Source organism: Chroicocephalus ridibundus, chromosome 6 (genome assembly GCF_963924245.1).
Source record: "Chroicocephalus ridibundus chromosome 6, bChrRid1.1, whole genome shotgun sequence".
Classification (NCBI taxonomy): Eukaryota; Metazoa; Chordata; class Aves; order Charadriiformes; family Laridae; genus Chroicocephalus; species Chroicocephalus ridibundus.
In genome coordinates this window covers 50675724-50687742 of record NC_086289.1, presented here as the reverse complement: position 1 = coordinate 50687742, position 12019 = coordinate 50675724, and the positions used below count along the sequence as shown (strand labels likewise).

The 12019-nt window shown below is 37.5% G+C and overlaps 1 protein-coding gene across 1 annotated transcript in view; it reads right to left on the bottom strand.

Annotated features, from left to right (window-relative positions):
• LOC134517476 (collagen alpha-4(IV) chain-like) overlaps nucleotides 1-12019 on the bottom strand; it is a 74482-nt gene that overhangs the window by 27259 nt on the left and 35204 nt on the right. Inside the window, exons 18-25 of the mRNA XM_063339014.1 lie at nucleotides 8585-8654; nucleotides 7000-7104; nucleotides 6238-6402; nucleotides 5585-5677; nucleotides 5087-5250; nucleotides 2551-2623; nucleotides 1205-1311; nucleotides 590-773 (exon numbers count right to left, since the gene is read on the bottom strand). Coding sequence (XP_063195084.1) covers nucleotides 590-773; nucleotides 1205-1311; nucleotides 2551-2623; nucleotides 5087-5250; nucleotides 5585-5677; nucleotides 6238-6402; nucleotides 7000-7104; nucleotides 8585-8654 — 961 coding nt within the window. The remainder of the gene's footprint in view (nucleotides 1-589; nucleotides 774-1204; nucleotides 1312-2550; nucleotides 2624-5086; nucleotides 5251-5584; nucleotides 5678-6237; nucleotides 6403-6999; nucleotides 7105-8584; nucleotides 8655-12019) is intronic.

Genomic DNA, 12019 nt, shown 5'->3' with positions numbered 1-12019 from the left:
TGCAGGAAAAAAATAGTATTTTCATCTCAGTTCTATGTACATTTTTGATTCACACCTATTGCTATCAGTGTAGATTTTTTTTTTATTTTCGTAGTGATTTATATCCCTAAAAACAAGCCTTAATGTATTTATTATAGGGATATTTATATATATTTAATATTTATTTATATAGGGATATATCTATATAGGGATAATATATTTATATAGGGATTGATATCCCTAAAAAAAAGCCCTAAGTATGAGTTGTATTTTCCTGCAAAAAAAGTTGTATTTTTCAGCAAAAAAGCATTGCCATGCAAATCCTTACACTCAGGAATACTCTTCAGTCCAGGAAATAATTCCTCTGATAGTGTGCAAGTGGCGCTTTGCAGGTTTAAGACCCCAGCAATTCATATTCTCACTAGTGTCTGCTGCTAAATGCTGACAGCATTGTACCTTTCAGTGGCTGTATTTCACATGACCACTGAGCTTGCCAAAATTGATTTCACTATAAATTAATAACGCGGTATATAATACATATGAAACTGTAGTGGATGCTTCCAAACATGTATTTTGTTGTTTGGTTCTTAATGTAAGTATTCAAAATTACCTTTCTGGCCCTTTGGACCAGGTGGCCCAACACTACCAGTGTCACCAAAGTCTCCAGGGCTACCTCTGACTCCTGGAGGGCCAGGAAACCCCAAACCAGGCAATCCCATCTGTCCTTTTATCCCAGGAAGTCCTGGGACCCCAGGGAATCCTTTATCACCTGGTAGCGGTACTCCAGAATCGCCCTAAAAGAAACAAATTGTTGATAAGAAATAACAAGACCTATTTTCTTTCCTGTCTTTGATTATCAAAAGCCATGTTAGACCATTATCTGGAGAAAACATTCTTCCACAATTAAGTGACCACATGGATGATATTAGTAGTTTTATATATTCAAAGGCAATAGGAACAAAGGGTAGAGTTTTGTAGGGTTTTTTTTCTACCTGATTCCATAATACTGGCACACAGTACATGCAGAAATTATATTCAGGAATACCAAAATAAACAGTAATACTTCCAAGGAAATAATGTTTCAATTAGCCTAACATAAAATGATAGAAGTGATTAATCTGCTAGGAATATGGAATAAAATGGTACTCTTCTTCAAGTAGCTAGCCCTTTCATAAGACAATATGTTAATTGAAACAGAAAAAAATTGTGAGAAAATCAAACATACCTCAGCTCCTTTTTCCCCAGGCAATCCTAGTTCCCCATCTCTGCCATCGTTACCTCTTTGGCCTGCAAATCCTGGAACTCCAGGAGGACCTCTTTCACCTTTTATTCCTTAAAACAATTTTTAAAAAATTAAGCATAATATTTGCAGTAAGTTTGGGGTTTTGTTATTTCTGCTCAGGTAAATGCTGGGTAAGCGTTCATCGTATCGGTATGATAATCTCCGGTTCTTGAATTCACATTTCCTTAATGGGGTATTTTAGGCTTAGTAAGGCAGTATGTAGTTGGGCACGTCATGGAACAACTTGGTCTCTCTGTAAATGACATGTTCACAGGCACCACGAGAATGTGGCTTTTGTTCATGCTATATACAGAGTGAAAATGTTTTGCTATAGAAGTCACTCAGAGTTTTATTCTTGATTTCAGTGAAATCAGGATATAGCAATGCCATATGATGCAGAATATTTTCATCAATATTCCCAAAAACGTTTTTAATTTTTTCTTTATTTTTTTTTTTACCCCTAGATTTCTTTTGCACTGATATGTATGAAAATGTAATTTTTGCATAAAGGACAGTAAAAATATTCTAACCCAAAGATTTGTTTTGCTATGTCAAGAAATCCTTTGCAAATAAACAGCAAATGTTTTCCTTGCTCCAACATCTGTAAACAAACACAGGCATCCAAAGCTATGCTAACTTTTCACGAACAATAAGATGGACAATCTTTTGTCTGAATAATTAGTTTAGCATTTCTAACTAAGCTTAGCCACCAGATTGCTGTAATTTCTTGTTCTCTATTTCTTTCCCTTTTGCAAATCATAACCAAACTGTGGAGAGGTTTTGATCTATTTAATTACAAGAATTTCAGTTGGGCAACTGGTGGCCTATTGTTTCTCTTCAATGCCTGGTCAAGAGTAATTTTTAGAAATAGGAGCAGGAATCTTAATAGACATTGAGACTTTGAGTGGCTTCTATACAATAGTATTTCTTCATGCTTTCACAATAATTGTATCCTGCTTAATCTTTGCTATAAAGACCCCTGTAAGACCCTGATTATCAATCAGATGACATGAAAAGTCATTTGTTAGCATTAATAACGAGCTGTTAAAACTGTTTTATAGCTCAACTGTAGAATAAAAACCACAAAATCCTGTGTTGATCTTGCGTTCAGCAAGAAGAAAACGAATGAGATGGTACCAAGAAAGCAGTCAGGATATACATGACCTCTAGGCTTCAGTCACTTACTAAATTAGTGACTTTAATAAAGAGTAGATGAATATGGTTTTCTCACACTATTGCCTAGGCATTGTATAGGAAACAAAAGGGCTAATAATAAAATGTGTGTTTACCTTTTATTCTAACTCTTCCTGGATCTCCCTTCTCTCCTTTTTCACCATGTTGTCCAGCAGAACCAGGTATACCCTTACCATTGAAGAAAAAGTCAGTTATCTCTAGCAAGGAATCAATGTGGGAATTGAGGGGAATGTTAGGTATCTATGTCTTGCTCTTGCATTGTTTCCCAAACCCAGGCCAATTTAAGTAACATGCCAAAAAGAAACACTTCTCTCTGTGTCTATGAAGATGTGTGTAAATGGCACCTGGCTTTTTCAGCCTGACTCTGCCAAATGCACAGACATACAACTATAAGATGCAAGAAGAATCAGGTCCATGGCCGTATACAGCTGTGGCTGTAAATGCAAGAATATTAAGATGCAAACAATTCACAAACTCTTCCCACTGCAGACTTCAACCCACAATCCACCGAGGCTACACAGGAAGGGATTCTGTGGAGTGTGGTGACTGCTGGATAAGGCTGTCCTCCCAGATGCGAACGTAGTAGTTGGTAAGTGACGCTTTTTTTGCTGAGTTAAATCCCACAAAGCTGCCAATAAAAAAATTTCATCTACATCTAGTTACGTAGCTGGTATTGTCAGAAGAATCTATGACTTGACAGGTTTAGAGAGGAAAAGAAGTAATTTTGTATGTTTTTCTGTAGATTTATGCTCTCAGTTCTTCAAGCAGAGTGTGGTTTGCATATCGTCATTGGTAAGGGTCTGATCTTGCGACAGTACATGTGGGTAAATATGTTTTTTACCTTGTGAAATTTACACAGAAGTAAAAGGCCACTAATGTTGAAAAGCTGGGGTATTATTTAGCCAGTTTCCTCTGTAATAGGTGGAGAAAACACAATTTATAAAGTAATTGTAAATCATTGTAACAATAAAACAGGCAGGAGACTTCTGAAAAATGTGGTGTATCTGAAACAAGCAGTGACTATTTGTTAAAATGTCTAGATCGTCATGTTGGCAGTGATGAGTTATTAGTGTTTGAAAAGTGAAATGATACATTTGGGAGGAAAAGAGAGCAGAAAAATGGAAAAAGTATATATGTGTAGGAAATCCATTAGACCAAAGCATGTCTGTATTGAGGTGAATTATTTCTTTTCAAAATGATTACTTTGTCCTTGTTTCCCACTTAAGCAACCTAAGAATACCAAAGTGTTCAGGACAAGGCTTCAAGCTTTACTTCAGAACCACAAGTGCTAAAACATACTTTCAAAAGTAACACAACAAATAAAAGAAAAATAAAAACAAATGCAAAGCTTGTAGTGGAACCATTGGAACTCAAATGGCAGAGCCCCTTGACCTCCTTCCTTCAGTCTCACAATGTTTGGGTTTTTTTTTTTTTCTTTTGAAATAAAATGTTCTGGAAACTTTTAAGCAATTCCTCATGTGAAAAAGAGTTCTGCTATTAAAACAAAACAAAACCTCAAAAACCCCAAACAAAATAAAACATAATGGAAGAGTCATAAAGCCAAGCATATCTACCTATATTTTCAAAGAATTGGTCTCACACGCAAGAAAATATATTAAAAAAAACCTCTATTTGGCATCATTTTGCTATGCAGCATCCTGGATGTACAGTCCACATGCCAGACCTGAACAAGTGGAACAAAATCACAGCAAGTCCAATAAATCATCTTATAATGTTCTCCTAAGGGAGTTAAAGTGGTGTTTGGAATTATTTCTCGCTGTGGTGAATAAGATAAACTTATATGAAGCACAAATTTTTATTCCATTTCAGCCTCGTTTATAATATGTATGCTTAGAGGGACAAGGCATTGCCTATAGTAGCTGATCCTTGTGGAGAACATACTTTGGCTGAGTAGTGACTGAAAACAGGAGATTATGAAGCAACATGGAACCGTAAAAGGGATAAAACCTAACAAATCGCAATGCCTTTCAGAGTCTGCACGAGTGGAAGACTCTACATTATGTTCAGACTGCCTTATAAAATAAATTAAGCATATCAAATAAATTAAGTTTTTCAATTAATTTCTAAAAAGGGAATAAAGAAAATGACTTGAAATGCCTGAAAAAAAGAGGGTTCCGTTTTCTTCAGGCCCTGTCCCCCCCAGGTAGATGTTGCATCATAGAATCCATCTTGACCTGCTGAGAGCATGCAATTCTTTACCTTGATAAGGTTTTGCTGGAAATGCTTTCCTTTGAAATAACTGAAAAATCATCTTCAGTGGAGCAAATTGTGCATCTACAATGTTTTCAAGAAAAACAATGGGTATTCAAAACTAAAAGTAAAACCAAGTCAAACCAAAATGAACATAGACCAGCTTTCCTAAGCCTCCTGATCACCCCAAAAAGGAAGTATGGGATTCTGTCCCTCGGTGTAAAACTCTGCCCACTGCCGCAAAAGAAATCAGACAGAAGCCAATAAAATGCATCCTCCAACAAGACTGTAATAAGCAACAGTAGATAAAAGTTTCAGGTAGTTTTCCAAGGCAGTTTCTCCACCACTCTGCTTAAATGCCTCCTGCATAAAAGGTAACTTGATGTTATTTATTTACTGAAGCTCATGAAAGCTACTCACAGGGAGCCCTGGTGATCCCACTGCACCGGATAAGCCTGGATCACCCTTTTCTCCATGTCTTCCAGGATATCCCATTTGTCCTTTCCTTCCTTGAGTACCTGGAGGTCCTTGCACACCACGGGGACCAGGAGGACCAGCACTACATGAGCACAGGCCTTGATTTCCTATGTGAATGTATCAAAACTACATTGAAACAGCTGCAAAGTTAATACAAAAAAAATAACACGGCCCTTTTATTCTGTGTGAGCAGTGCACAGACGGTTTTATCTCATTATGGCCTTCAAAGGAGTGAAGCATATCAGTCTCCTTTTACAGTGCTGAATAACCGCTGCACTGACATGACTCTACCGACTTAGAAGCCCCAGTGCTAACAGGCCATTTAACTCCACACTTCGATGGGCCTTACGCTCCAAGTTACCATAACCTTCTTGCAAATTTAGGTCTGATGTATGTGGCGAAGGTCTCATATTTAAATTGTTGCTATTCAGGCATACTTACCCTTTTCTCCTTTTTCACCTTTTCTTCCCGGAAGGCCTATCTGACCTTTTGCTCCAGGTTCTCCTGGGATCCCTCTGTCAGTACAGATGACACCTTTGAAAAAACAAATTGTACATCTAGTATAAATTGGGTTGACTGTTTCCATAACTTGGATCACATGTTCTCTTCTCCCTTCTCTTGTTATACCCATGTGAAAAACTAGAGATCTTATGAAATGCTTTACAAGTTGTTGCTTATAGATCATACTACAAGAGTCAGTCTGGCTACAGCTGATGTTGACACATGTTGTTTCCATTGCCACTATCTCTTCCTTTATCCACTGTAGAATTTTACGACTCTTGTTTCTTTACTAAAGGATGCTGATTTGGGTTTCCTACACAGTTTGCTGTGTTTCTTACTTCAGGTGATATATTTCTAGCAACATTTTTCTCGTATATTACTTTGTGGGTTTAAATCACACAGAAAATTATGAAAATCTTGACATCTCACTGACGGACAACTAATAGGAAAAAAAATTTTCTACTTCAAACGTAAAGTTTGATAAATCTGTCAAAATCCACTTTTCACTTCTATGTTTTTTGTAGGAGTAACGAAAGCAATGGATCTATTAGCATGCAGAATATTCTCGCCATATAAATTGCCGTTAAACCTACTAGGTAGTCCAGGTAAGCCTTGTCTTCCTGGCTGTCCTGGTAGGCCTGGTGGTCCAGGAAATCCAGGTCTTCCTGGAATTGATTCACCTGTTCCAGGGAAACCAGGGTCACCTTGAAAACCTTGAGGTCCTGGTGCCCCACTTACTCCTGGCAGTCCAGGCAGACCTATAAAGAAAATAATGGTATATGGCCCATACAGCTTCATAGTAACAACTACTACAAGATACCAAGGAGGAAATTATAGACCATTCAGAACTGTCCTGAAGAAGAACGCCTATATAACAAAGACTTAAATCTAAATCTTTAGGTTTCCCAGGATTCCCAGGAAAAGGGGCTCCTGCTTTAGACATTCAAATCCTTCTTCTCCTCCTCCCCATTATCTAATTTCCAGGCATCCCAGTTAATCTAGTTCCTTATACAGAGCAAAGTCATCCTTCTCACCTTCATTTATATCTTTTTGAGATGGAGAATAGAATTTTTGAGCACAGCACTCCATTTACAGACATACCATGTATTTACAGTGCACAGCAGCATTCTGCTTTTGTCTTCCGTTTCTGTTCTAGTAATTCCTAATGTTCTGTTTGGATTGTTTTGGTTCTTCTATGGCCACTAAGTGCTGAGCTAATACTTTTACCGACTCTTTGTAGAGCTCAAATCCTCATGTTAGTGACTTGCCTCAAGCAAGAACAAAAACCAGTTTTCTTTTAGCTGCTTTCTCTCCTACTGGTATATAGTTCACATTTTATCCCCTACTTCTCTTACTTGTTCCATCATCTCCTGGTCTTCCTAGTGGGCCTGCAGGACCAATTGGTCCAACTGACCCCAGATCACCAGCAGGACCTGGAAATCCAGGATCTCCTTGTGGACCTACACAGAATTATAAAAACATGTGAATTGAACACCTTATGCAATTGAGAGCTTAAATCTAAATTAAAGTGCAACCAAAATAATAATTTGGAAACTACACAAAAGTAAAATACAGGAACTTCTTTCGTCTTTGTGAAACATTTTTGAATAAATGTGTAACAACTTAATTTTAAGGTGGGAGGATTTGGTTACTTTTCTATGGATTCCTGACCATTTTGTGGGCAAAGTTTTAAGTCTTTGTCACTCCGTAGCAGTATCTTTGTGCTACGCATTTCAGAATGCCGAGAGAAATGTTTTCCCAAAATAAATACACGTAGCATTTAAAATAAATGTGCATCTCATGTTATGCACATTTGGCAGTGCACAGAGGGAGGTCATTTCAGGATCATCCTAGTTGAAATGACCCAAATTTTAAAAACTATATTTTCAAAATTGCTATAATGAGTAAGTTTAAAAATTGCAATTACATAGTGATAAAGAAAATGAGAATCAGATATAAATGGCTTCATTAAATTGGAAAAACAAAACATTGGTAGTAGTTCTGTTCTCAAACAATTCTGCTAAAGGCCCCTCTGTCTGAAGAATGTATCTACTGACACACCATGCACATAATTAATTTTATATGTTGAGATATGAAGCATGGGATTAAGTCTTTTGTTGCATAGGCTGGAAACACGCAGAAGGCAATGGAAACCAAATTTAATTGATTTTCAGATGAGACCCCTATCTAATAGGGAGGTTCTGCTGAACTGGGGTTGTGTTGTAACTTCTGTGTTCATGACCAGTGTTTGTTGCACTAGGAATACAATTTATGAGAAGTTCTCTGATAAAATATTCTTACAATACAGGTTCCCCAAGTGCGAGATGCCAAAGAAAATCCCTTCCAGGCAGCAGGCTTGGCTGTTCCTCACTGCATCCTGCTATGAGGTAAGAACTTCCACACACCTTTTCACCAATTAGATTACAAAGATGGGGATAAAGGGAGCTGGGACATAAAAACCCAGCCTGAGGTTTAAGTAGGAAGGTATTCTGTTGGGAGTACTCATTCCAGGATTTCACCCATGCTATGCAATAGGAAGCTTAATTGTAGTCTAAAATCTGTGTGTTGTGGCAATTCTGAAAATAGGAATTCTATATTACAACGGGATGCTTGGTTTTCTTATTTGTCATCCATTATCCACCATTATTTTTCATAGCTTTTTCCTCAATATGCTTAGGTCCAATAACGGGATAGTCCTGCAGATCTACCTGTGACTGCATGCATAAAGATCTATCATGCAAACATTTAATCTGAAACTTGAATGCTTAACATAGTTCTAGATCAGTGAGAAACAAACACAGAATGTGGCCACTAGGAAAAGAATGTTTTATGATTCTGTCCCCTGAATCCCTAGCGATCACTTTCAAACACCTTAGCAAAATAGGTCCTACACACTTCATACAGCAGAAAGACTAGTTATAGTTGTAGACTAGCTATAACCTTTTATAGGAGGCAGCAGAGTTCCAACAGCTCCAGGAGGACCTGGGGGCCCTTTTTCTCCTGGATCCCCCTGTAAGAGTCCAAGAATAAATTTTACTGATGGATACAAATATGCAGTGTGCTAGCACGTAACTGAAAATTGCAACAATGGTGGGGTATGTAAGGATGTGGCACATATCGCCTGGGAAACTGGATTTTGACACTTCACAGCATTTAAAACCAGGCAACAAGATTTTAAATAATCATTATCTTTCAGGATACCAATGACTAAACACTAATATACCTATCGCACATATATATTTGACTCTTCAGAACTTGTAACTGCTGAACTTGATTTCATTCATGTATTGTGAAGACAAATCAATTACAGTAAATCAGTACCTTATTTAATTGAGATGTTTTGATTTAACAACCAAGCTGTAATTATTTGCTTTAAAATTCTATACCAGAATTTGGAAATTATTTCTATGATGACAGATAAGCATTAAGAAGAGAGTTTTCACAGTCTGACAGAAACTATTGATGGTAAGAGATAGTCAAACTTCTTACAAGAAGTTTAAAATATCTGCCTTGGGGAAACATAAAAGTGCCTACTAATGGCAAGGAAAATCACTTCTGCTTGGAGGATTTCTAAATTAGCATGGATTTTGATATGTAGAACTGCAAGTGAAGTGGACTTCGGGGAAGTCTCTTATGTGGCAAATTGTATTAGACTTTTTGCTTTGTAGATTAGGAATCAACCCTGCTCTCTGCAGCAAACGGGAACTGAGAGAACAAGAATGTGAATGTGGGAACCGCGTAGTGAGATTGCATTCCTGGGACTGGAGTTCAGGGCCTTTTAGGACACGGACAAGGAGAACTGGGACTGAAAAACTGGATACTCATTCTTACACAAGTGAAAACAAAGAGCCCATGCCTCTTTCTGGGCTTTTTTTTTTTTTCTTTTAAATTGGTAACTATATGATATTTAAACAGTTCTGGAGCTGTCACTTACAGCTTGTTAAGGTCCTCTTGACCTTTGGCCTTTTGGTTGGCCTTTTTCCTTTGACTGTATCTCACATAATGAAATAACACCATTGTGTCATCTTTGGCTATTTTAAAGAGGAAAGTAAATTTATCTTCCCTAATGACAGAGAAGAGCCTTCTGTGTGGCAGGAAAGAAAAAAAATAAACCTAGCATTTTTCCTTCTCCTGGATAAACTTACAAATTATTCTGACATTTAAAATTAATTTAACGATGATAAAACTATCAAAGATTTGTATAATAGGTGGATATGGCCCAAGTCTTATATGACTTTTGTTTTAAAATGACACAACCAGAACACAAGAAAGAACTCAAGAGTCAATGAGCCAAGGTCAAAAATTTCAGTTCTTGGTATCTCCTTAAGTGCCAAATTCCAGTGGTGGTCTCTGAAAACCTGTATTTAGGCTGTTAGGTCTTATGACCCTCTCTGGATGGCAGCTTTATACTTGCTGTCTTTTCACTGTTGGTACACTCCTACATAGTGGCATACATATGTTTGGATTATTTTGTTGACTGATACTGTTTCCTCTTCCCGTAAAAATTTCAGGAGACTTGACTCGCCAACAGTTTAAGAAAAAAAACAAAAATGCCAAAAACATCCAGTGGAAGCATCTCTCTCATGTATAATCTGGAGTCTTCTTAAAATGAAAGTTTAAAATCACTTATCAGTTTTATTGATATCCCTATTAAGCATTAAACACTGTTCTGTAAGTTTCTGTAGCTTTATATAATGTCAATGGCCAAGAACATTTTGCACTTCCTGTAAAGACCATTCATTATTTTAATGAGACTCATTCCATTAGTAGCAGAGACAAATGGTCTCAGAGTGATTTCAACAGGACTCATATCCTCGCTTGTATTTTGTCTAAAGTTGCCTTCTGTATTTTTCTCATATTTATCGCAGAATGGGTGAGGTTAGAAGGGACCTCCGGAGAGCACCTTGTCCAACTCCCCTGCTGAAGCAGGACCACCTACAGCCGGTTGCCCAGGATCATGTCCAGGCAGCTTTAGAGCATCTCCAAGGATGGAGACCAGTGCTGAGCAGAACGCAAAAATCACCTCCCTCGGTGTACTGGCAATCCTTTTCCTAATGCAGCCCAGGATACCGTCAGCTGCTTTTGCAGCAAGGGCATGTTGCTGGCACACAGTGTTGCCAATGTCCAGACTTAAGGACCCAAAGGTATGCCAAGAATTCCTTGAATTCCATTCTTTGCTTTAAGTAAAAGTTAACATTTTTTTAAAGATGAAATCTACTTTGAACGCAACTGGTTTTTTCCTGACTCTTTCTTTCTCTTAAATCTGAATGTATCTTAGATTCTATTTGAATGTGTTTATTTCAGAAAATCTACATGAGGGTGGGTTATTCTCAGGAGGGATTTTAATCATATCCTTGTTCCTCCAGTATATGTGAGATCATAAGCAACATCTGGTGAGGCCAGATGAACAGTTGATACAGACTAGCTAGATCTGCACTTTTCAGGAATAATCAGATTTATTCAGTTGCTTTTCAAGAAAAACTACAGCATGTGTGCAATCATTCTGAATTTTGCACACCTGTGTGAGTTAACCTGATTTTTTTTTAAAGTTGTGTCCATACTTGAATCATTCTCTTTTGCTCCGTGTATTAGCAATTGGAATTTCATCTTTCCAAGTTATTACTACAGGCATTCAAACTTTTCTCCAGTATAATCTACCAACAATTAATTATTCTTTGCTTACTGTTTGTAGTGTTAATTGATGGCTTCTCAGGCTTTGGGATTATCAATGGAGACTGAAAAATGCACCGTTCTGCCTATACAACATCTTGTCTCAAGTTTATTAATGACGCCCCTGACTAAAACAATGTGCACATCAGGGTGAGAACTTTTTAACAACCCAACATTAAGGTTTGATTCTAGTTTTGGGGAGTAATGGACTGTCATGATCTTTCTGTTACTAAGACAGACATGCAATGTCTAATCAGTATCTGAATGGTCCTACGTTGTTGTGAAGCTGCTAATGGGCAAATGGCAGAAAAATAAACATCCATGGACAACTTATTTTTTCCCCAAGTATGACTATATTAACGAAATCTTGGCTGAAGTTGATCTAGCACTCTCCTGGCAGTCCTAGCTTTCAAACAAGTAAGCCTGTGACTAAAACAGATGTTTTTATCGTACTTTTACTTATTTACTCCATGTGCTTGTCATTTCTCATTTGTAAACCTGCTTCTTGAAAACCTGTTTGTTGCTTTTTATTTCTCTACTTTCAGCTGTGTCTTTAGCAGTATACTACTCATGGGAAGCTTGGACCAGACACAGTTTATTTCTTTTTGTCATCACAGATTATGGAGAGCGTGTTCCCATCTTAACCTTAAATTTATAACAGAGGTGATGCTTACTAAAATCCCTTGAGTGTCATTCCTCTGATTT